The sequence below is a fragment of the Mesoplodon bidens genome (genome assembly GCF_964165515.1).
Source record: "Mesoplodon bidens genome assembly, chromosome: 5".
NCBI classification, from domain to species: domain Eukaryota; kingdom Metazoa; phylum Chordata; class Mammalia; order Artiodactyla; family Ziphiidae; genus Mesoplodon; species Mesoplodon bidens.
Genome location: NC_138161.1, coordinates 102258982 through 102285108, shown reverse-complemented (window position 1 = coordinate 102285108; position 26127 = coordinate 102258982). Strand labels below are relative to the sequence as shown.

At 38.9% G+C, this 26127-nt stretch overlaps 3 protein-coding genes across 6 annotated transcripts in view; all 3 read left to right on the top strand.

Moving 5' to 3' along the window:
- Positions 1-18239, top strand: part of TBCCD1 (TBCC domain containing 1) — a 21507-nt gene extending 3268 nt beyond the window's left edge. For 2 of the 4 annotated variants that reach the window (XM_081235658.1, XM_081235661.1), the window contains exons 3-7: positions 4563-4718; positions 7926-8292; positions 10076-10262; positions 10406-10903; positions 15419-15554. In XM_081235658.1, coding sequence (XP_081091784.1) covers positions 4563-4718; positions 7926-8292; positions 10076-10262; positions 10406-10903; positions 15419-15548 — 1338 coding nt within the window. In that variant the 3' untranslated portion in view covers positions 15549-15554. Of the gene's footprint in view, positions 1-4562; positions 4719-7925; positions 8293-10075; positions 10263-10405; positions 10904-15418; positions 15555-18152 lie in introns of those variants that run through there. The other 2 variants (XM_081235659.1, XM_081235660.1) reach the window with 2 other exon arrangements.
- The window catches only part of RFC4 (replication factor C subunit 4), a 243151-nt gene that overhangs the window by 210689 nt on the left and 6335 nt on the right, over positions 1-26127 (top strand). The gene's annotated exons all lie outside the window — the stretch shown is intronic.
- On the top strand, positions 18156-26127 carry CRYGS (crystallin gamma S). The gene is made up of 4 exons (XM_081235663.1): positions 18156-18239; positions 20350-20416; positions 25028-25270; positions 25667-26127. Exons 1-4 carry the CDS (start codon positions 18175-18177, stop codon positions 25937-25939), a joined length of 648 nt encoding a protein of 215 aa, XP_081091789.1. The 5' UTR covers positions 18156-18174; the 3' UTR covers positions 25940-26127.

Sequence of the window (26127 nt, the reverse complement as noted above, 5' to 3'; positions counted from 1 at the left end):
AGAGAAGTGCAAATCAAAACCACACTGAACTCTACTCAGTACTCTGTAATGACCTATATGGGAAAAGAATCTAAAAAAGAGTGGATATATGTATATGTATAACTGATTCACTCTGTTGTACGGCAGAAACTAACACAACAGTGTAAATCAACTATGCTCCAATAAAAAAGAAACCCACATTGAGGTATTACCTCACTCTGTTCAGAATGGCTATCATCAAAAAGTCTACAAATAATAAATACCGGAGAGGGTGTAGAGAAGAGGTTACCCTCCTACACTGCTGGTGGGAATGTAAATTGGTGCAGCCAATATGGAAAACAGTATGGAGGTTCCTTAAAAAACTAAAAATAGGGGCCTCCCTGGTGGCGCAGTGGTTGAGAGTCCGCCTGCCGATGCAGGGGATACGGGTTCGTGCCCCGGTCTGGGAGGATCCCATATGCCGCGGAGCGGCTGGGCCCGTGAGCCATGGCCGCTGGGCCTGCGCATCCGGAGCCTGTGCTCCGCAACGGGAGAGGCCACAACAGTGAGAGGCCCGCATACCGCAAAAAGAAAAAAAAAAAAAAAAAAAAACTAAAAATAAAGCTACCATATGATCCTGCAATCCTACTCCTGGGCATATATCCAAAGAAAACTCAAATTTGAAAAGATGCATGCACCCCAATGTTCACAGCAGCATGTTTACAATAGCCAAGACATGGAAGCAACCTAAGTGTCCATTAACAGATGAATGGATAAAGAAGATGTGATATATTTTGATATATATATATGATATATATGTATATATATAATGGAATATTACTCAGCCATAAAAAAGAATGAAATAATGCCATTTGTAGCAACATGGAAGGACCTAGAGATGATCATACTAAGTGAAGTAAGACAGAGAAAGACAAATATTATATGATATCACTTATATGTGGATCTAAAAAATAGTACAAATGAACTTATTTACAAAACCGAAACAGACTCACAGACATAGAAAACAAACTTGTGGTTACCAAAGGGGAAGAGGGGGAGTGGTAATTTAGGAGTATGGGGTTAACAGATGCAAACTACCATATATAAAATAGATAAACAACGAGGATCTGCTGTATAGCACAGGGAACTATATTCAATATCTTGTAATACACTATAATGGAAAAGAATTAAAAAATATATAAATATATTACATATGTATATATGTATAACCAAATCACTTTGCTGTACACCTGAAGCTAACACAATATTGTAAATTGAGTATACTTTAGTTTAAAAAGTGCTATTTAATAGTGTGGAATGTACAATAAAAGTATGCATAAAGTACAGAAATAGAATAGAGAAGAGAATGATTAATTCTGGTGATAAGGAAAGACTTCACAGAGAAAGTATATTAATCAGGATAGGCTATTACAGTAACAGGTGATCCCAGCATTTTCGTGGCTTGGTGCAATAACAGTTTATTTCTTATTCATGTGGCAATCCAACACAGGGCATCTGGTTGGATGAGTCTCTAGGCTGCTATCATCTAAGCAATGACTGAGGGATCTAGGCATCTTCTGTCTTTTGGAGCCACTATTATACTAGGTTAAAAACAAACAAAAATGAAATTTCAGTGGCTTACAGTAACTAAGGTTTATTTCTTGCTTATTTTACATTTAGGCTGCACCTTAGCTATGGCTCTTTTCCAGGCTGTGGCTCTATGTGTCTGCCCATTTGGAGACTCAGGCTGAATAAACAGCTTCTATGTAGGTCATGTCTATTCTTGGGATAGAAGGGAAGAGCAACAGAGCAGGAGAAAAGTCTTGATGCCTCTTAAAACTTTTGCTCAGGTGTGACATAAACTACAACTACTTTTGTTCCATTGGCCAAAAGCTTTGTCACATGTCCATGCCTGAAATTAATAAGATGGGAAGTAAACTACCTCACAGGAGGCAGGGAAATCCCATAGCCATGGGAAGGGCCGTGTAAGCCTCTTGGAGGATGAGGAAGTGAACAATTGCAAGTAAAATACAGTTTGCCACAGCCATTCCCACTAGGGCCTGAGTCCTTCACTTCCATTTCTTTGGGATAGTTTTCAGGAGGCTTAAAAGCAATATATGTAAACCCACCCACATTCCATTGACTAATCCAGTTATGCCATATGCAACTTCAAAGGAGGCTGGGAAATGCCATCTAATTGTGTGCTCAGGAAGGAAAGGCATTTAGTTAGCATCTAGCCAGTCTCTACCACATGGTGTAATATCTAAACAAGGTTTTGGAGATTGAAAAAAAGTTTGGCAAGCAACCAGGAGGAGAAGGACATTATAGTTTTCATTAATTAAACATTTATTGAGTGCCTACTATGTGCTAGGTACAGTAGTGGGTGCTGTGGATACAGAGATGAATAAAACCTTCAAGAAGCTCCAATTTTTTTGAGTGCTTACTATGTACTAGTTTCTATGCTAGTTACTAGGAATATAAAAATGAAAAAGAGAAAGATCTTACGGTCTCATGGAGAGGCAGGTATATGAAGGAATAATGATAATATAACAAATAATTGTTAAATGGGAGTATGTATAAAATCAGGGAATTACGTTGAGTGAAAAAAGTCAATCCCAAGAGGTGACATACTGTATGATTCCATTTATGTAACATTCTTGAAATGACAAAATTACGGAGATAGAGAACAGATAAGTGGTTAGGGGCTAAAGAAGGGGTGAGGCAGGGTGGGAAGTGGAGCCACTAGTATAATAGTGGCTCCAAAAGACAGAAGATGCCTAGATCCCTCAGTCATTGCTTAGATGATAGCAGCCTAGAGACTCATCCAACCAGATGCCCTGTGTTGGATTGCCACATGAATAAAAGGCTATATATAAAAGGGCAACATGAAGGAACCTTGCGTGGATGGAAGTGTTCTGTACCCTGACTGCATCAGTGTCAATACCCTGGCTGTGCTGTTGTATGATAGTTCTGCAAGATGAGAAACTGGATAAAAAGTACATGGGATCTCTCTGTTCTTGCCGCTGCATGTGAAACTGCAGTTACCTCAAAAAGTTTAAATAAGAAAGTAGGGGGCCTCCCTGGTGGCGCAGTGGTTGAGAGTCCGCCTGCCGATGCAGGGGATACGGGTTCGTGCCCCGGTCTGGGAGGATCCCATATGCCGCGGAGCGGCTGGGCCCGTGAGCCATGGCCGCTGGGCCTGCGCATCCGGAGCCTGTGCTCCGCAACGGGAGAGGCCACAACAGTGAGAGGCCCGCATACCGCAAAAAGAAAAAAAAAAAAAAAAAAGAAAGTAGGGCTTCCCTGGTGGCGCAGTGGTTGGGAGTCCACCTGCCGATGCAGGGGACGTGGGTTTGTGCCCCGGTCCGGGGGATCCCGTATGCCGCGGAGCGGCTGGACCTGTGGGCCATGGCCGCTGGGCCTGCGCGTCCGGAGCCTGTGCTCCGCAACAGGAGAGGCCACAATGGTGAGACACCCGCGTACCGCAAAAAACAAAAAACAAACAAAAAAAAAAAAGTAAAAATTTTTTAAAATATATAGATTCATGAGGTTCCACATTGACAGCTGATTGAATTGGTAGGTTTAGGTGATCCTGAGAATCCATATTTTTAAGTTCCCTAGGCATACTGATTTTTAGCTATGTTGGGAATCAGGGTGAATATAGCTGTAGTCCCATATGTATTACTTCACTTTTTTGCCTCTCTTGTATGTGTATGGGAATGGGTATATGAAGATAATCATGAGCTTCAAATCCTGAGCTTCAAACCACACCCTTCTTCAAATAAGAAATGACTTAACATCTGTCAGACCCGTAGTATTTTTTTTTAAGTCAAACACCCTTTTAAGAATTTGATGAGAACCTGAGGCCTACTCCCCACAAAATGCATATACACCAAAAAATTGCGTACAGTTTCAGGTGTTGCACTGATATCCTGAACTTTCTTGATAAGTCTGTGATCAGGTTAAACTAACCTCTGTGTCTTGATTAAATTTCCTTCTTCCTTTCTTTCATCTGTTTGTTTATTCAGATTACTAAGTTTTTTTTTTAACTGTAATTTTCAACTTCTGAAATAATATACTTTAAAAAAACATGGGGCTTCCCTGGTGGCGCAGTGGTTGAGAGTCCGCCTGCCGATGCAGGGGACACGGGTTCGTGCCCCGGTCTGGGAGGATCCCACATGCCGCGGAGCGGCTGGGCCCGTGAGCCATGGCCGCTGAGCCTGTGCGTCCGGAGCCTGTGCTCCGCAACGGGAGAGGCCACAACAGTGAGAGGCCCGCCTACCGCAAAAAAAAAAAAAAAAAAAAAAAAAAAACATGTACTTCATCCTTTCCACTTCATCAGTTTTGGGAGAGAATGACTATGGCCATAGATGCTACATAGCTTTCTGAGAAAGTAAGTGACTCCAGTTTAATTAGTTTTAGAAACTCCTACATCTGGGTATCAGAGACATACATATCCAATGCTAGCAACGTTTCCACATTTGTCTTCTTAGGATCAGCACACTGTTGTGAATTTCTTTTACTATATCTATTAGTTACTATATCTAATAGTGGTTGATGTTGTTTTAAGACATGGGTTCATCATTTATTTTCTTCTTGGACAGCTTTCAGTGGACACCCTACAGTTTCTGCTCTTCTTATATATACAACAGTTAAACAAGGTCTCCCTGAGGACATCTTTGATTGGAGAAGAGTGGCCTAGTCCCAGACACAGATCTCAGTCTCCTGACCTGACTGAAAAATCCAGTTGTCATAATAAGGTACTGTTTAAATTATGATCTCTTTCTCTGAAAGGGACAATTTGTGAGGGAGACAGTTTGCCTTCATTAAAAATTACTTTGAATTACTTATATAAGCCAGAGGTTTATTGGCTTGATTTGTTTTGTTTTGTTTTTTCTTTCTTTTCCTAATCATAAAACGAAATCAATGTGTGCAATCTTAATCAAGATAGAGAAGTGATTTCAGTTCCGTCAACGACACAAAAATCACTTAGATAATTTTCAGGCAAATCGTTCACTCTACTCTTACTAGCATTCCCATTTTTGCAAATGTTAATGAATTTGATTTCGCATGATTGTAGGCAACTCAGTTAACTTCTCTAGCTTGGCTTCTTTTCTCTAAATGGAGATGATAATTCCTATTTCTGAATGGCTGTGAGAATTCAGTAATATATAGCATGAGACTTGTTGCATCGTAAGCACCAGTATATGGTGACTTTAGTTTGTGCTATAGCATGACTTCTCCCAGCAACTGATTGGACCAGGAATGGACACGTGGCTAGAATAACCCATTCCTAGGTATGTATTTGAAATTGGTCTGATTTGAAATGATGATCTGGCCCAATCAGTACCCCAGGGATTGAAGAAATTACCCAGTTGATGATAGGTATTTGCTGGTAGCTCATGTGGCATTGGGACCAGAATAGCTACCACATCTGTGAGTGACCTGGAGTTATGAGGGATTAGCAACTCTGAGAAAAAGAAGAGAATGGAACAAACATGCAGAGAGACCTGAGAGAGAACCAGGTTCAAGATGGCTTTCCAGTTCCAGTTCTGATGAGGTCTCCCTGTACTTCAGTTTGGGAGATGACTGTATGTCCCTACAATAGAATCTCCCTTCACTTGAATTATCTTGTACTCCCCATTCCAGTGAAAGTTACCACCAGCCACCCATGCTTTATCCATCACCATCCATACCTAGTTAGTTGTCAAGTCTTACTGATTCTGCCTTCAAAATAACTCTTTAAAATTTTGTCCTTTTTTTGGGAATTCCCTGGCAGTCCAGTGGTTAGGACTCAGTGCTCTCACTGCTGGGGGCCTGGGTTCGATGCCTGGTCAGGGAACTAAGATCCTGCAAGCCTCGAGGTGCAGCCAAAATAAAATTTATCCTTTTTCTTCCTCTATATAGGCCCTAATGTCATTTTTTTTTTTTTGCTTTGATTTCTATAATTAGATCCTACTTGGTCATCCTGCTTTTAATCTATAGCCCACCTACTACACTGGACTTTCTAAAATACAGATCCGTTGTATCCATCTCCTGTCAGAACTCCATCAGTGAATTCTCATTGTCATTGTTGTTTTCATCTTGCACTGTTTGGAGCCTTCTTAGGCCTACTTACCGTGCGGGAGGGAGATGCAGCAAGAGGGAGGAAGAGCAGGTGAGGCTGTGGACAGCTCTGCTTTGAAATGTTCTTTGGCATCCAAATGAGAGTTTATTAAAGAGAAAAATGCTATAGCTATTTACAAAAATAGTTTATTTTGTCTCTGGCACACAAAATAAAGTCCAGATATCTTAGTATTTCATACAGAGCCTTTCGTGACTGGTCCCTACCTACCATTTTACCTTTACCTGCCACTTCCCAGCATGCTCCCTACACCCCACCCAGAACTTCCATTTCTCTGAACACAGCAGGTGATTTTAGTCCTATGGGCCTTTAGTTGCTGTTCCCTAGGCCTAGAATGCTTTTTTCCCTGCTCTGTTTGCATAACTACCAGCGTCAATCAAGAACCTATTCAAACAGCGCTCCACTAAGATTTGTTTTCCCCAAATGGAGTTCTTTGTTCTTCTCATGCTCATAGATCATCTTACAGATCTCTGCTATAGGTCTCATCCCACTGTGTTATAGTTATTTGTTTATATTGTCATTTCACTACATAGTTGCTGAATTCCTTGAGGACAGGAACTATGTCTTATTTAGTTTGCATAATTCATCACTTAACACTGCTCATATCACATATCTGTCAAATGAATAAGCCAAATTATTGGTACGTCTGCCAACTCAAAGCTTATTCCCAAGGCTATAACTTCTCTTTTCTTTTTTTAACTTATTTATTTTATTTATATTTATTTTTGGCTGTGTTGGGTCTCGTCGCTGCGCACGGGCTTTCTCTAGTTGCAGCGAGCGGGGCTACTTTTCATTGCTGTGCACAGGCTTCTCATTGTGGTGGCTTCTCTTGTTGTGGAGCACTGGCTCTAGGCACACGGGCTTCAGTAGTTGCAGCATGCAGGCTCAGTAGTTGTGGCTCACGGGCTCTAGAGTGCAGGCTCAGTAGTTGTGCACTGGCTTAGTTGCTCCGCAGCATGTGGGGTCTTCCCAGACCAGGACTCGAACCCGTGTCCCCTGTGTTGGCAGGCGTATTCTTAACCACTGCGCCACCAGGGAAGCCCCCAAGGTTATAACTTCTCTTAAATCTGGTTACTGTAAGATCAGTTGCCTTGTATCATTAGATTTTGAAATTCTTTCGGTAATTTGAGAAGGTAAATTAAAAAGAAACCTACTGCTTCATGAAATGAATGTCTGAGGCGGGTTTTTTGTTTGTTTGTTTGTTTGTTTTGCGGTATGCAGGCCTCTCACTGCTGTGGCCTCTCCCGTTGCGGAGCACAGGCTCCGGACGCGCAGGCTCAGCGGCCATGGCTCACGGGCCTAGCCGCTCCGCGGCATGTGGGATCTTCCCGGACCAGGGCACGAACCCGTGTCCCCTGCATCAGCAGGCGGACTCTCAACCACTGCGCCACCAGGGAAGCCCTGAGGCGGTTATTTTTATGTTTGATCTGAAACTTTTAGAATATTTAATACTAGCTGTGTGACCTTGGGCAAGTTTCGGAACCTTTTTGTATCTCCATTTCTTCATCTGTAGAATGGGCATGGTAATAGCATCTATACTAAGACTGTTGCTAGTTATAAATATGTTAAAGTTTGTATAACAGTGCTTGGCACACACTGAGGGTTAGCTACTAGTATTACTTTTGAATTTTCTAAGGTAGAGAGAGAATCTGTTTATACCTATTACGTGCACAGAAAATCTTTATAAGGTTTATATAGCCACTTTAAATGCTTTTGGGAGGATGAGGCAAGTATAAGTACAAAATAATTAGAATATAAAAGTCTCAGGTCTTACTGTTCTGTTGAAACAATGAGTTTCAATCTCATTGTTCTGTTAAAAGTGCTTTCTTTTGATATTTTTTAGAACTGGAATGATTACAGTCACCAAGCTTTTGTCTGTGATCATCTGTCGGATCTCCTTGAACTGCTTGTAGATCCAGAACAACTCACTGCATCATTTCATTCGATCCATAGTAGTCTAGTCTCTCGAGAAGCTGTTGCAGCACTCAGCTTTCTTATTGAAGGTACAGTGAGTGGAGCCAGGAAGATACATCCACTTCATGAACTTGCACTGTGGCAACCACTACATGCAGAAAGTGGCTTCTCAAAGACCTCTAAGGCCTTTTCTTTCTACAAGCTGGAAGCCTGGTTGAGAGCCTGTTTAACTGGGAATCCATTTGGTATATCTGCTTGCCTCAAGTCTGGGAAGAAATTGGCTTGGGCTCACCAAGGTATTTATTAATATTTTTATCTATATTAAATTGAATGACAGGTTAAGGAACCTAGTGTTTTCTGGTGTATTAATGATCACATGTCTTTTGTGGAAGACCTAAAAAATATTGCTACTATAAAACAGAAAAAGGGAACGTCTCTTTTGTATATGACTTTTTCTCAAGGCTGCAACAGTCTGAGAGACTTAATTCATTAGTCCAGGTTGTTTTGGTTGCGGTTAGTAGAAACTCCAACTTCGGTCGGTCCTTTTCTTTGCTCTTCTCTTTTCTGACTCTTTTTCCCCTCTCACTCTCATATGCTCACTTGCTTGAAGCTTTCCTATTTTCTACGCACCCTACCAGAAATTGGCCATTCCATAGTTACAACCTCATAGAGTTGGTGTAAAGATGAGGTTCTTTTTTAGATACACAGACACAAGCAGACTAGCTATTTCTAAATTGGAAATTTAAATTCATAGTAGAGAGAATTACGCTTTGGTTGCAAATGTATCTATTCCTGATAGTCCAGGGATGGCTAAAGGGATAGGTTCAGGTACTGTATGACTTCTTCGGGCCCACATATAAGTTTTAAGAGAAGAGGGGCCCAGATAGAAGTTTAAAGAGAAGTAGGTACCTGTACTAAGGCCAAGCAAAATTAATGGGAAAAAACTAGAATATACTTCCACAATCTCTGAGTTTCAAAGGTAAAGAAAAAATAGTTTCCGTGCAAGTGTAAAAAAAAAAAATCAGTTTCATATCAAATGTTTATAATTCTGAAAACCAGAAAATGGTTGAGCAACATCTACAGTGATCCAAGTATTTTATATGCAACCAAGCTATTGCTCTAGCGTGAGCTCAGATTCTCAGATATATAAGGCTCCTACAAATATACAGGAGATACTACATAATTCTCGATGTTGGTAAAAGAATATAAGTAAGTTTTTAAACGTTGTTAGGGTAGGCACTGGAGGAAAAAGGACATCTGACCTTTTAGGATTATACCAAAACATGTTAGATAGTAGGATTACAAATAATTTTTATCTTGTTTTACTACTAGTATTTAAAATTTTTCTACAGTAGCCATATATTTTCTAATAAAAGGAAACAATAAGAATTGTTTTAAAAGAAGAAGAGCATACTATGTGACCTCTCCACATTTGGCCAATTTTCTTTACAAGGGTATCCTGATGGTTTTCTGGGAAGTACAGTCTGAGAAGGCAATGATGTAATGGTGGGACTGTGTTAGGAGGGCAGCCTGCACAGATTTCTTGAGGGTGAGTTTGTGTTTAAGGCACCATGCTCGAGAGGAAGATGTGCTCTCAGTTAGTAATGATCCTGGGAGTAAAGACTTGAAACCAAATACAATTCATGGAATGATGGGGTAAGTAACTTAGGAGGGGTTCAGAATTAGTATTATGGCAATTTAAAGAGATTATTTAAGAGTTGGGATGATAAATTAAGGCTGGTTGGAGAAGATACTATTTGAGTTGGGCCAGCTCTGCCACTTACTAGCCATATGGCCTTAGGCACATTACTTAAGTTCAAGGGTAGGCATGAAAAAATCTTAGATCTATAGGCAATGTTGAATGGATTGTAGGTTTAACCTTTTTTTTTTTTTAAACAAAAAAATTTGAAATGTTGCAAATATACAGAAAAAGACAGAGAATAATACAGCATACCCAGCACCCAAATCTAACATTCTTTTAAACCTCACATGGGTCTAATTTTAGACATGTATACATGTAGACATGTGTAACCTTGTATGGTTGATTGTTTTTCTTTGATTTATATTTTTCTTAAATAGTTGAAGGGACGACCAAAAGAGCTAAGATTGCTTGTAATACTCACGTGGCCCCTAGGATGCACCGCCTGGTGGTGATGAGCCAGGTTTACAAGCAGACATTGGCCAAGAGCTCAGATACTCTGGTGGGGGCACATGTAAAGATTCATCGTTGCAACGAGACTTTTGTATATCTGCTGTCTCCCTTACGGTAAGCAGTCTTCATAAGTGTTTTGATGTTGTGACGTTTTCTTTGGACCAGGATTTGTCCTTTTATTTGCCATCAGAGAATAATATTGTAGTCAGATATTTTTCATCGTATTCTTATTCAGAGGAATTTACCTCATTTTTCAGATCTGTGACAATTGAGAAGTGCAGGAATAGCACCTTCATCCTGGGCCCTGTACAGACTGCTCTTCATCTCCACAGCTGTGACAATGTTAAAGTCATTGCTGTTTGCCATCGTCTGTCCATCTCTTCTACAACAGGTTGCATCTTTCACATTCTGACTCCTACACGACCACTTATTCTCTCTGGGAACCAGAGAGTAACTTTTGCCCCCTTTCATACCCATTACCCAATGCTGGAGGACCACATGGCCAGGACTGGCCTTGCTACAGTGCCTAACTGTTGGGATAATCCCATGATTGTGTGCAGAGAGAACAGCAGCACAAGTGTCTTCCGACTCTTAGCACCGTGTGAATTCTATGTGTTTATTATTCCCTTTGAAATGGAAGGGGACACAACAGAGATACCTGGGGGTCTTCCATCTGCATATCAGAAAGCACTGGACCAAAGAGAAAAAAAGATACAGACCTGGCAGAAAACTGTGAAGGAGGCTCATTTGACAAAGTGAGTATTTTCTAAAAGTAGTAATTTGTCTTATGTAAAACTCCATGGGAAAGCAAATTAATCTGCACATGTTTATAATTGTGCTAAAGAAATAAAAAAGACATAGTGTGTCTTTCACTAAGGTCAGTATTCCAGGCATAGTTTGGTTGGGAGATGGGAGCAAGTGGATACTCAAGTATTAGATTCCTTTCTTTTAAGTAGCTTAAGTTTAACTGGCAGATATAAGATTTATATGAATGAAAGATCATATATAAGGTCAATCATAAATAGATTGGTTTTAGTTTTTAATTTACTTCTCTGCGCTATACTAGTGGTTCTCAAACTGCATTGTGCATCAGGATCATCCAAAGAGCTTGTTGAAAATACAGGTTTCCTGGCTCCACCACTGCACAGGCAGACTTGCAAGGGTGGACTCCTAATGCTGGTCCATGGACTAATGCCAGTTTTTGTCAGAGCTTTCCTAATCCATGGTAAAATGTGAAAAATAAGTACAGTATTTTAAAATAATGCTAAATTTAGTCAATTTAGAATACTGTCTTTTATTCTGAAATTACTTTTTACTTTGGGGGTACTAAAATATTTTATTTTTAATAACATGCTTGTGATAGTAGATGGTTATAGTTTATTATGTCCACCACAAAATTTGATTTCAAGGGTTTTGATCTTTGAACTCTAGAAGCCAGGGACACGCTATATATAAACCATATATAAAGATTCAGAAAACATCAGTGTGGGTGGTCAGAGATTTATGGAGAAAATAGAATTTGTGTTGGACCTTGAGAAATGAGCAGAGTTTGGAGAAGAAGTGAGGGTTGGGCAGCATACTTTTAACAGCACTAGAGGAGCAGATGTGGAAGCAGAAGCAGACTTCAGGTGTCCTGGAAATCATTTGCTGAAACAAGATTCTGGTTATGGATAATGATATTTAAACTTGGATGGGTAGATTGAGCCAGATTATGTAGAATCTTGAATATCAGGCAATAAAGGTTAGCTTTAAGTGGAATTAAGTAATAGGAGCCATAAAAGGGTTTTGAACAATGGGTTGAAAGCCATTTCATTTATTCAGGAACATTTATAGAATGCCTACAATAGGCAAACCACTTTATTAGATGCTATGGCAGATTAAAAAATGTGATTGGCGCATATGAAGATCCTCTGCTTAGATCTGAAAGAGGGAAGTCAGGGTGATATTACAATATTCTAGACTAAGAAACTGGACTAGAGTGGAGATGAAGGGGGTGGAGACCAGAAATGCTTTGACAGGAGGCTGGACTTGGTGCAAGGTTTTGTAAAAAAAGACAAGAAAATTAAAGATACTCCAAAAATTGGAGCCCAGTTTAGAAACATTTGATCAGTTTTCTTCTGGACAGAATAGCATACACAACTTAAAAGTAGTGGATGTTCAGAATAAGTAATTATTGTCTATACAAGTATTTTGGTATTTAATTAAATTTTATTTGTTAGAGATATCAGGAGAGGAAACAGTACTGAACGATGGAGGGGTGCTTCTTCTACAGCATTGTCCATTAGGGAGCTGGAGCTAGTTTGAGAAAAGGGTATCAAGTTCTTTTCTAGGATGTTTACATGAAATGTCCTATATTCTGATAATGTCTTGGTCCTTGAGACTTAGAAAAACTATTACTTTAATAATTGGATTCCATTTGTTTGGTATCAGTCTTTTTGTTTGTTGTTGTTTCTTCTGGTTGTCATTATCTTGGAAAATTAGCCATTCTAAAAATGTTTCTATTTCTGATGACCCAGAACTGTGACTTGATGTGTAAGTAAACATGCTTATTTTAATTAGATCTCTTGGTTTTATTAGATGTTAAAATTAGTGTTGTTCTTTGGATAGCTGTGTCTATATTGTAGTGGAAAGTACTCTGACTCAGGAATTAGTACAGATCATGCCACTTATTGTGTGACATTGAATGTGTCATCTGACCTGTCTAGCTCTTAGCTATATCATATATAAAGTATATTTTCTACCTGAAGAGATTGATATAAAAGTTTAATAAGATAACTTATAGTAACAATGTGTGTGTAAGACACTGTAGTGGTTGGTGTGTGCTGTACTGTGTGTAGTAATGTGAGTGTAAGGCACCCTGCTTAGTGATGAGTTTGTGAGACACATCTTCTGGGTGAGATTGTTTACCCACAATATCTGAGGCCTGCCCTATTAGCATTAGCTTCATTCTAAGAGAAATAGTTGAAAAAAGACTTGATCCAGCCATGCTATTTTCTGGATGCATTCTTATGGCATATGGATTAGGGAAGGAAGTATATAATATATAATTACATAGTTGCATTTAGATTCTTTAAAACAGTTGCTACCTGCCAAAAACATAAACATCAGTAACAGTCACAACTCATGCTTTACCTGGGAATCCACTGTAGTAATACTGTTGTTATCTGTTACAAACATTCCACCTGGTTTGTATCTCATGGATTGAGCCACCAGGATACTAATACTACAGATCAGTCATTCTCAATTTAGCAGAATAGTGCTGATGACCATAATAATAGGTAATATGTATTGAGCACTTACTATGTGCCAAGTACTGTTCTAAGCACCTTCTATGTATTAATTCATTTATTCTTACTAATAGTTCCCTATCACAGATGAGGAAACTGAGGAACCAAGAGATTTAAGTAATTTATCCAAAGTCACACAGGAGCCAGGGTTCACACCTAGTCAGCCTGGTTCCGGAACCTGGGTTCTGAGTGTCTTTACTGTTTTCTGTGAACTACTGTCATATATAATATAATCATTCTACCGATGTGATATAGAAATGGATCATTGGAAGAACGTTCTTTTAAAGCAATTCTGTTGTTTGGATGCTGCTAGTATTTAGATGGCAAGATTTTCTTACACATATGAAAAGCTTATACACAAGTGTGGAATCTGGAATGTGGTAAGCATTTAATAAATATTGACTCTGAATCATAGCATGTTCAAGTGATGAGATCCATGATAACACTAGAAACCAGCAAGAGCATGCAATTTAACTTTGGGAACATGGGAAGACAGAAGAATTATTGAATAATTTGAAAAGAAACTGCCAACACGATCCTTTTAAAGTGATAAGATGATGTCATTTCCCTGCTCCTTCCCCTCTAATGGGTCCCCATCATACTTGGAATAAAATATAAAACCTTCACAGTACCTACCAGGCCCTCTCTGCCTCATTTTCTGCCATTCTTTTCCTCATTCACTTCCCTCCCACCATACTATAGTGTTACTTAGTCATTGCCGTCCAGCCAAACACCACCAGGAACGTATCTGTAGAATAAAGTTGGATTTTATTACTCATTACAAGGAGGGAGAGAACTAGTTTCATCTCTATCAAAGTGTGTTTAAAAGAACTAATAATTGGATTTTGGCTGTTAGGTGATTTGGGGGAGGGGTGTAGGAAGCAAGGTTTTGTTGTGGGTTGGATGCAATCTGGAAGTGAGGGTAATTCTATGATTTGGTATTGTAATAATTTTTATATTAAAGAGGAGGGAATAAAGGGGCTAAAACTATAATTGTAAAGAAACAGCAGTCACTCCTTAGCCAGGAAAGGATGATGCTCGGTCATTTTTGTGGTTTGGACCACAAAATGGTTTTGTTTGTCTGAACCTGAGATATGATTATAGAATGAGGGTTTTTTTGCCTTGATCTAGCATTGTCGCATAGTGGCCTTGTCCCCTGTTGGTGTGCTATGGGATTATTTATGTTCAACAGAAGAGCAGCAGGCCAGATCCCAGCTACACCTAGGCCTAGCTGGTGGTGCTAAGCTAGCTCCTGGCTGTCAGGAGCTTCTCTTCTCTTGCTTTTCCTGAACATGTTAAATCTTCTCTCACTTTAGAGCCTTTGCACTTTTTGTTTCCTCTGCCTGGAATGTTCTCCAGATATTTATTTTGCTTAATCCATCACTTCATTCAGATCTTTGCTTATGCATCATCTTAGGCTTCTGTCCATCCTTTTTCTAAATTAGCATTCCAAATACTCTTGATTTCCCTACTCTGCTCTATTTTTCTCCAAGGCACTTATAACTACTTAAGTTCATACACATATTTATTTTATTTACTACCTATCTCCCCTACTAGAATATTCAGTCCACAAGGAGCACAGACTACATAGGTCACAATGTGAATGGTGCCCTCTAGAATCATGCAGTGCAAACCTGCCTGGACAGAGGCCATTTCTCTTCTCTTTACACATTTATCCTCATCAGTCAGAACACTACCCAGCATCACTTGGTCCTCAGTAAATATCTGTTGAGTGAATAACCACAGTAGAACAAAATATTTAATTACTGATAAGTTTTTACAAAGAGGAAATTGTATCTGACCAATCTTTTTTTTGGTGGTGGTGGTGGTGATTCAGTGTATAGAACTGAACAGAGCAGTTATTCGGAGAGAACAAATGGATAACTAGAAATAATCTAACATTTATCCCATTAAAGTATTTTATAATCACTTGGAGTAAAATTAATATGAATTAGTATTGCTACATTCTTTTTGCAATTTTAGGGATCAAAGGAAGCAGTTACAGGTACTTGTGGAAAACAAGTTTTATGAGTGGTTGATTAATACAGGACATCATCAGCAGCTGGACAGTCTTGTGCCCCCTGCAGCAGGCTCCAAACAAGCAGCAGGATAAGACTTCCTCATCAAAACACTGGTAGGCATTTATAATGGAGAGCACTTAAAACAAATTATTTGGGGGAGATCTTACAAGCATACCAAAAAAACACACAGAATATTATGTTACCAACTATTGCTGATTTTTTCCACCGCTCTCACCAGCATATACAGATTTTTACACACCCATATATACCACATTTTATAGTGAGAAGGCCAAGCAAAATATTCAGGTGGAGCCTATAGAGTTACGGGCAAATATAATAGCCAAATTTGTCTTTTTTGTCTCTTGCCTGGCACATTATACCGTCCAAAGCTGTTCTGTACTTCCCCATATATGGTTTTAAGTCTTACCCTTTCTGACACATTTTTCCTCTTTCCCATAATCCCACACATAAATCAATTAATAAATTAGCTAATCTTTGTTAATTATACATATGGGCATTAATAAATTACCAGAATTAATCCAAATGAAGATTTGAATACTAAACTCTAGGAGACCTACAGATTCAATTGAAGAGAACATGGATACAGGCAAATTTATTGGAAGTTATTTAATCCAAATACATAGTATTCTTTTTTTTAAATAGAAATTAGCTTATTTTGCTATTTTAAAGTATCTTTAGACACTAACAATAGAAAAACACAAAGGACATAAATAGGTAGTTCACAGAAAGGTACTTACAAACACAAAGATGCTCACTTTCACTTAAAATTAAAGAAATGTAAGATACTATTTTTCATGTCTCACACTGGCAAGGATCAAAAACATAGTATACAACACTGATAAGACATTTCACTTACCTCTGGGGAAAGTGTAAATTTGTGCAACCTTTTTGGAGGATAGTTTGACAAAATCAGAATTAAAAATGCACACATTCTTTGACTTTGCAATTTCACTTCTTAGATGTATCTTACAGATACATTCATGTATGTAAAGATCTGTTTAAAAGAGATGTTCAGAAACTAACACAACATTGTAAAACAACTGTACTCCAATAAAAAATAAGTACATACATACATACATATACAAGAGATGTTCATTGCAGCATTGTTTGAAATAGCTGTAGGCTGGAAATCAGCCACATGCTCCTCATTAGAGGGCAGGTGCCTAATGAACTGATTCATCCATGCCACGGAATGCGTCTTTGAAAGGAATGAAGCACACCCGCATGTGCTGATCCTGAATGACCTCTAGGGGGTGATGGTGAAAGCTGTCAGGGGGCGTAAAATGTTGCCTCGTGTGTTTGAAAAAAGGAAAGGGATAATCACACATATTTTTATGCTAGTTATATGCCTTAAAAATTTCTGAAAGGATATAAAGAAATTGTTAGCAGTGTTTGTCTTTGAGGAATGAGACTGGGTGTCTAGGGTAGAAGAAAACTTACTCTTAATTTTTATTGAGATATTCACATACCATAAACTTCACTTTTTTTTTTTTTTTTTTTTTTTTTTGCGGTACGCGGGCCTCTCACTGTTGTGGCCTCTCCCGTTGCAGAGCACAGGCTCCGGACGCGCAGGCTCAGCGGCCATGGCTCACGGGCCCAGCCGCTCCGCGGCATGTGGGATCTTCCCGGACCGGGGCACGAACCCATGTCCCCTGCATCGGCAGGCGGACTCTCAACCACTGCGCCACCAGGGAAGCCCAAAACTTCACTTTTTTAAAGTGAAGAATTCAGCAGCTTTGATTATATTCACAAGTTTGTACAATCATCACCATTTAACAAACCCAGAACATTTTCATCACCCTAAAAATAAAGCCCGTATACATTGACAGTCACTCCCAATTCCTCCAACTCCCCATATCTCCTCTGCCACCTGGTCCCTGGCAACTTCTAACTTCTACTGTTTGTCGCTTGAGTTGTCAGTTCTGGACATCTCATATAAATGGAATCATACAATATGTGGCCTTTGTGTCTGCCTTCTTTCACTTAGCATAATGTTTTCAAGGTTCATCTATGTTGTAGCATGTGTCAGTACATCATTCCTTTTTATGGTTGGATACTATTCCATTGTACGGATATACCGCACTTTATTTGTTCATCAGTTGATGGACATTTGAGTTGCTTCCACTTGTTAGCTATTGTGAATAATGCTGCTATATGTACTTTCGTGTACAAAGTTTTGTGTAGAGATGTTTTTATTTCTCTTCAGTATACTATGCAGAGGAGTAGAATTGCAAGATCATATGTTTAACTTTTTGAGGAACCGCTGAACTGTTTTCCAAAACTGCATAAACTTATTCTTTATTGTTTATATATTGTTTACATTTTCAAAGTGTGTATTACTTTTTATAAAAAAAGAATTTTACAATAGTTAATACTGAGATTAAGAATTGGAAATCTGAAGATTATACAAAGGAAATGGGAACTATAAGAGGATAAGATCTTACTTTAGACTAACCCCACAGCCTGCTACTTTATGTATGAATTTCTTTTCTTCTATTATGAACTAATGTGACCCTCAGAGAAAAGGAATGTAACTTTTAACTTCACATATTTTATCACTCTAAATTATCATCTGACCGATTTATGTGATTTTATGAAAAGGATTTTTTCCTATTTTTACACGAAGGTGAAAAAAAGTTAGTTTTTTTGTTTTGTTTTGTTTTTTTCATATTCAGGGCCCTGGAAACATGAGGATGAATGCAAGATGGTGCACATGTTGAAACTAAACTGGGAAGGTGCTCTTGCTGCTTAAGAGACTTTGGGTATTTTTCTTCCTATTTAAGACCTTTCCTTAAGTTTCCTTCCAATGTCATTTGCTACTATTTACATTGAATTTTAGATAAACTTCTATTATATAAACATATAGTTTATAGAACATCAGAAGGCTCATTTTGTGATGCTAAAATGAAAAAGTTGATGAAGGCATTGTATATATGTTAATATTAAAGTGATTGAGCATAGGTTTTATAGTTCTTTGTAACTATTTAAAAGGAAATTACTACTCCTTTTAGAAAAGAATTGGAATGAAAGTATGATTTTTGGAGTATAAATATAGCAGGAAAGATTTTATACAAAGATATTTTAGTCCTTAAAGTATGCAACAATGAAACTGTATAAAATCTTTATTTTTCATTTCACTTTCTGCTTTAAATTTTCAATGAACAAACTCTAAAATGTAATCTTCTCCTTTCAATAAAAAGATAAAGCTTTACTTTTAATTTTAGAAAAGATTTCCAATGTCATTCTGTGATGTTATATCAAAATAAAGTTTACATTTGATGGGAAAGCTATGTTCTTTAAGATAAACAGTTACCAGTTTAATGAATCTGATTGCTGATAAACATTGTTTCATATGCTCTTTGGCCATTTAATTAGTAATTATATCTAAAAGCGCTTGATCTCTTATTTCTAAAATGAAAATTATCCCTCAGAATGTGTTTTAATTATAATTGGAGTTTTTATTTTAAACTTGCTTGATGAAATTCAAGCAAGGAGAGCATTACCAAATAAAGAAACACTGGAATAATAGAAGTGTCTTTTTGGAAACTGCTATTGTTTAATGAAATTAATGGTATTAATTAGATACTTTCTTTAAAGTTTATAAAGTTCAGAAAACTAAGCATATAACTTAATACTTTGTAACTCAACAGTCTTCATATCAAGGCACATTTGTCATTTTCTGGCTGACCAAAATATATTTTAGGGGTATCCCATTTATAAAAATATTTGCCGGAGGCTTTGTTAAGGGGAAAGATGAGGAAGTTGGGCTTTTGAGAAGAATATATTTGACCAGGAAAATTAAAATGGAGAACAGTTGATTTGTTGTTTCTTTGAGTTTCAGTAAGATGTAATCTCATTCCTAAAATCAGAGGTATATGAAGCACCAAAAACTGTTCCTTACACAGGTTCCAATATGATATCATGGCAGAGAAATGCCGCCTAGCAGGTGGCAAGTTGGGCTTAGCTAAACCTTTGCAAATTCAGGATTTCCACAGTAACCTTCTGTCTCTCGGGCTACACATTGTAGCACCCTTTCTTGTGGACTGGAACTTTTGGGTGTATGTGTGTGTTTTGAAAACATTTCACACTTAAATAACAGTGGCAGGAATGTAAATTCCCACATGCCTTTTGTCTAGATTCACCAATTGTTAACATTTTGCCAGTTTCACTTTACCAACCCTCTATATAGTGTTACTATTTTATTTTTGCTCAACAATTTAAGGGTAGGTTGAAGACATCTGGGACCTTAACTCCTAAATACATTAGCATGTATTTCTTAAAACCAGACATTCTCTTACATAGTCATAGTACATATGATTAAATTCAGGAAGTTTAACAATGGCACACTAGTAGTACCTAATATATAGACTGTATTAAAATTTTCTAATTATCCCCAAAATGTCACTTGTGTTGACTTTTTTTCCAAACACAAGATCATGCATTGCCTTTAGTTGTCATGTCAGTTTTATTGCTTTGGAACATGTTTCACTTCTGTTCAGAATTAGAGGGTGGTTTTTTTTACTCATCTGCAAGTTCTTTTGAAGAAAAAAAGACATGGGGGATTTCAAGGTGGCTGCTTGCTAGAAAACCAAATTGCCCAAGTAAGAGGAACTTTTTTGTTTTCAATTTTGAAAAATTTGGCTGGGTTTTGGTGTCTTGAGTCAGCAAAGTCTATAATGCAGCAAGGCTTGGTAAGCATTAAAGAGGGTACTGAAGCTTTCCTTTATTTCATAATCCTGATTGTTTTTCTAGAAACCATCAATAGCCTCTAAATGACTGACTCAATTTTTGGATCCTATTCTCTTGACTAAGCAAATGTTTGATTTGAAACCAACCCAGTATAAATGTCTCTGTGCCTCTAACTCTCTGTAGCTATTCCTGGATTTCAGCACTGGGGAAACCAATCTATGCACCAAAAATGTCTAAAGCTGGAACCAAGGTAAGTAAATGGTCATGCTGATTTCTAGCCTACCCACTTTTTCACCTAATGATACATTGAAAGAAACATGGAGAAAAGCTTTTGTTTCTTCACCTGGAGGTGAGTATGATAGTGGTTAGAAGGCTGGGATTGATTGAAGAAAAGATTAAGGCATGCTTATTGTATTTTCTATTCTAACAGAATTACCAAATAATTTATTAAGGGTTTATCTTCATGTGTGGTACTTACTATGTTGAATACTGTACAGGTATGTAATGTGTAAATATCGTCATGATTTCTGCCTTCCAGCAACTAATCTCTGTATTTCCACAGGAATAAGACATGCAGATAAGAGGATTATGTGGAGTAGAAAACTTTCAGTATTCAATTAAAAATCTGTCTTGTGAAATTTAGCATCAACCATTAATATTCTAAGTGGCCAAAACGGATGGACCAATCAAGTGAATTAAATCCTACATATCCCCTTCATTCAGCTGCTACTCTTATCCCTTTCCCCCCCAAAACTGCTTACTTAGGTTAGGAAAATTGCCTCTAAAATATATGATTCACGATTGTTGGACTGGAAATTGATTCTCTTTGGGCATGAGGGAATACACCTTCATTCTCTTTCTAGTTCTTCACTGGCTGTAGGTCTAAAGCAAAGCCTCTGGTCCCTGATTTTTCCACCTAATGTTTTCCTGTGTAAATGTTCAAGCCCATTGAATCTTAAAAGAATAAGTAAGAGATGGTAAATGAATATTTGTATGTCCCTTACTTATATTCTCCAATTGTTTACATTTTGCCATATCTGGTTTCTCTCTCTGTCTCTCTTTCTCTTTTTACTAAACCATTTGGAAATAAATAGCAGACTTCATTATACTTTTGCCTTAAGTTTTTAGGCATGTATATCCTAAAATCAAGGGCATTCCCTGTATAAACATCATATCATTATCAGGTTCCCCAGATTTATCAGAATATAATACCTAATATTTAGACTATATTCACATTTCCTCCAGTTGCTCCCAAAAATGTGCTTCATGGCTGGCTTTTCCCCTGATGTGGGATCCAGTCAAGGGTCATGAATTTCATTTGGTGTGAAGTTTCATTAGCCTCTTTTTTTTTAGCCTCTTTAATATAGAGCAATCCCCCTAGTTTTTGTCGTTGTGAGACATTGACATTTTTCAAAGTGCAAACCCAGGTGTCTTATAAAAAGTCCTGACATCTGGACTTGTCTAATTGTTTTCTCATGTTTAGATTCATACTAACCACCTTGGCACAAAAACTACATAGGCAATGTCAGGCACTTTCCATTGCATTTTTTCAGGAGGCACCTGTTAACTTGTTGCATAACTGTTGAGCGCCTGATTTTTTTTCCCGTTTGGAAAATAGAACTAATAGTCGTATTTGCATCCAGAAGGTTTGGGGAGAAAAATGAGACAGTGTCTTTAGTGCTCTGAGGTTTTTGAAAAATATGCCATGAAAATCCCACTAAAAAGCATCTGAAGTCCTTAGAGGGCTATCCACGTGCCTGGAGGGAAGGTTGTTACAGAACAGCCCCACTTTCAATGATTTCCAGTGTAGGAGTAATGCACTCTTTTATTTCTTGTAGCTGGTCTGTTGACTTAGTAAAAACTTTTGCTTGCTAAGCCAAAGGAGATAGTAATAGTAATTTATCTTTTACTTTTTTATTTCTTCTCCCTTTCTCATTGTCTTGCTAGCAGTTTACTCAGAAGAGTTATGGGCTGGGCAAAAGCAATGCATTTTACTAAGTTTGTTCTTGTTACCTGTGGAATAGTCAAGACATTTTCCCCTCTGCTATATTGGATTAGTAGGCTATTTTTCAAAAAATTAACTTGGCAGAGTAATTTTGTAATAACTTCTAGGAAAATCTCCTGCATATTTCTTAGCCTTCTCTACAAAATTTTTTGTCCAAGAGTCCCAGCCTCTCAGCTGACCATAAAGTGGATTTCATGGTCTTCTACAAATGGAGATTGAGTAAAGGTGCAACATTCTCTGGGCCCTGAAACTTGGAAGGTCTGCTACTGAAAGAAGAGCTTGGCCCTGGAGCTCAGTAATGGTTCTGTGGCAATGCTAGTGCTTTGTTTCAACCTTGGGATGGTTGGCTGGTTTGCTGGAAAGGTGGACAGCAAGGAAAAAATCATATATATTTCCACTTTTCATATACTGAAGTCAGTCAGGTAAGTGTGCAGAGGGTAGTAAGTGTGAGAAACAATGAAGGAAGAAAGATGATATTAATTTCCCATGGCATATCCTTTGCAGAGCCTCTTTTTTGGTGAACAGTTGGCCAAAAACCAAAGGTAAATTTAATTAAGTTTAGAATCTATCCATTCTTAGAGAGTTTACCTTGGTTTTCGTAAAGATCTTGCCACAGGTTTTGAGAAAAGCCTGTGAGATTCAGAATTGGTCTTGTTCCATTGCTAAGAGTAAATGGTATATTTTGAACAGAGTTAGCTGTGCAGGTAGGAAGACAACAGAGGGAGATGAAGTAAAATAAAATGAACAACAGATTACTAACCAGGAGTCTGCACTGCTGTCCACTGGTTTGCCTGCAACCAACTTGTAACTAGCTAATGACCTTAGCCAAGTCATTTAACGTCTTTATCTCTAACAGTTGTAGCGAAAGCTTATTGGAAATCATGAGGCAGCTATTAAAATTGCTCTATTGGCACTGTGCCATCGGACCCTCAGAACAACCCTCTGCAGTGGATAATGTTACCCAGATTTAACTAGTGGTCCTGCAATTTTGTTTTCTCACCTGTACCACGTATCTAAATCTGTGCTGTGCTAAAATGGGAAAGGGAGCAGGAAGAGATCGAGATGACTGTGGGAAGGGAAGAAAGGAGGTGAAGTAGGTGATTTAGGGGCAGGAAGGGTAAGGAGCCTTTTAGGGAACAGGAAAGGGAATAGTTGAGAGAAATGGGAAGGGCAGGAAGGAGAAAGTTCACAGTGGAAGGAAAAGCTATTAGTAGGTTGCTATGTAGAAAGGCTCACCTGCGTAGAAAAGAATGAGGCCCAGCTGCGAACTATTTTTAGTGTCTGCCTTCATTCCCTGCAGCTAATTAGTCACCAAATCCTCATTTCTTGTGACTGTCCTCATCGTCATTCACATTGCAGTTGCCTGTGGTTGGTCCTCAGCATCTCTCACCTCCGCCCATAGCAATCAGCTATTTCTAGGTACAAACCATTACATTACATTTCCCACATCATCACCAGAGGGATTCTAGCATGGCTCTTGTGTCACTTCTGGCTTTATTTCCTAACACTTCACCACATGCTCAATCTGCACCAGGCTTGATGAACTACTTGTCCCTATAGTGGGCCATGTCCTTCCACTCCTTTATTCCATTAAACGAGCTGTCCCTTTTGCTCTGCCTCTGGAAAACCCCCCACTTATCCTTCAATCCTTGCCTCAAAGATCCTCTCCTCAAAAATCCTCTCCAGATAACTGGCTCTGTCTGCTTCTTTCATCTGAAATGGCTGACATGGTTTTTCTCCTTCTAAACCTATAAAGCAAATTAGCCACAAGGTGGCGGCACAACACCAGGGAATTAACTGCTCAAATCAATGACACCTGTGATTTCAGTTTAAATTATAACCTGGCATTGATCTTGGATGTGGAATTACAGAACAAGAAGGGACAGACTCTGTGGTCCATTTGGTCTAGTGGTTTTCAGAAACTGCATCATGAATCCCTGGGACTTCCCGGGAACTCTGTTGCCTGTTTCAAAGAGAAAAGTTTTATTTTACAGCCAGGGCTTCGAATCTAGTCCAGTCCTTTCATTCGACAGATGGGAAGCTGGAGCCCTGAGAGGTGGCTTGACTAAAATAGTAGGGCTGATTGTAGAGATGCAGCTCTAGAGCCCAGGCATAGTATTTCCCGTTTCTCAGGGCTATTCCCAGGCATATTTCCCAGTGCCATCACAGGCTTCAGAGGTTTACCCCAAAGATTGTGATGCAACTTGGTAAGAGTTTGAAGCAAAGGACATTCTTGCCTTGTCATTTTGTTGCTTTGCAGCTACTTTGTTGGCAACAAAATAATAATACAGAACACATGATATATTTTCATGTCTGTATGTTCTATATCCATCTAAAATAAGCTCTAAAGCTAAGGTCTGTGTTTTCTTCTTCTCTATATATCTCTTCCATATCACCTAGAATGGATTTCTGTATTTGGAACTCACTCATCTTCATCTAGCATTTGTTGAGGGTTTGTCAAGTGCAGGGTATAAGGGTCCATAGCTGAAATAAGGCTTGGTCCTTGCCCTTGGAAGAAGTCTAGTAGGTGTCGTTGGGACAGATAGAAAAGTGGAACATTTATTACATAAGTACAGTGAGAAAGAAGCCATGAGCTTGAGTCTGAAAATGCTGGCTTACAGTAGAGCATTCTTTTGTTTTGCTTCATTTTAAGCCCTCAGAAAGTGCTCATTCCTGTTGTTAACAACTAAAGTTGTCTGCCAGAAGGCAAATGTGAGGTATGGTAGAACTAGATATTTTCTCCTCAAAATGGAGGAGAAAGGAATTCCTAAAGTGGGGAATATGTTCATAATTTTCATTTTTCTATGAACACAGCCACTTAACCCCTCAGTTTTTCCACTTTGTCCTGTGCTCCAGATTACTTTCTTTGAAGACAAAAACTTTCAAGGCCGCCACTATGACAGCGATTGCGACTGTGCAGATTTCCACATGTACTTGAGTCGCTGCAACTCCATTAGAGTGGAAGGAGGCACCTGGGCTGTGTATGAAAGGCCCAACTTTGCTGGGTACATGTACATCCTACCCCGGGGTGACTACTCTGAGTACCAGCACTGGATGGGCCTCAATGACCGCCTCAGCTCCTGCAGGGCTGTTCACCTGGTGAGTCTGCAGAGGATGCGCGTGCTCTCTCTCTTTCTGTCTCTTACCCCCTCCCCTGCCATTTTGCTTTTATGTGAAAGAATTTTCTTAAGATTTTCCCACCTCTTAATGGGTAGTTGTTTCTTGTTGGCTGCTGAGGCTTCAATAAAATCTTAGGTCAGTTCATCACAAGACTACGTGACTTATTTCCATAGTACTTTCTCTACCTCTTGTATATTTTAAGGAATTGTTTTTCTTATTGAACGTCAGCTGTTTCAGTCAGTACACAGTGGGGATGGGCATTCAGATCATCTCACTTTCAAGATGATGGGTCCCAAACCTCACTGTTCTCTGAGTTCCTGGCCTGCTGTTGATTTCGCTAATGTTTGCTGTTCATTTCCCCCTTTGTTTTTTTAGTCTAGTGGAGGCCAGTATAAGATTCAGATCTTTGAGAAAGGGGATTTTAATGGTCAGATGTATGAAACCACTGAAGATTGCCCTTCCATCATGGAGCAGTTTCACATGCGAGAGGTCCACTCCTGTAAGGTGCTGGAGGGTGCGTGGATCTTCTACGAGCTTCCCAACTACCGTGGCAGGCAGTACCTCCTGGACAAGAAGGAGTACCGGAAGCCCATCGACTGGGGTGCAGCTTCCCCAGCTATCCAGTCTTTCCGCCGCATTGTGGAGTGATGATATGGATGCAGCCATAAGCTTCTTCCTGGGGCCAAATGCTGGCTGGCCTTGTCCTCCAAATAAGCATCATAAATAAAAACAATTGGCATGCATTCCACTGTTTACTATAATGCCTCTCCTTAAACACTTGTAGGCACCAGTAAAATAGTGCCCACCACAGCGGGCAGTTACACAAAGCAACTCAT

Excerpts from the sequence above, each read along its gene's own strand:
- CRYGS (XM_081235663.1), top strand. The coding sequence starts at position 18,175 with ATGCAAGATGGTGCACATGTTGAAACTAAACTGGGAAGGTGCTCTTGC. Across the intron at positions 20,417-25,027 it reads TGTCTAAAGCTGGAACCAAG|ATTACTTTCTTTGAAGACAA; the intron begins GTAAGTAAATGG and ends CCTGTGCTCCAG. Across the intron at positions 25,271-25,666 it reads CCTGCAGGGCTGTTCACCTG|TCTAGTGGAGGCCAGTATAA; the intron begins GTGAGTCTGCAG and ends TTGTTTTTTTAG.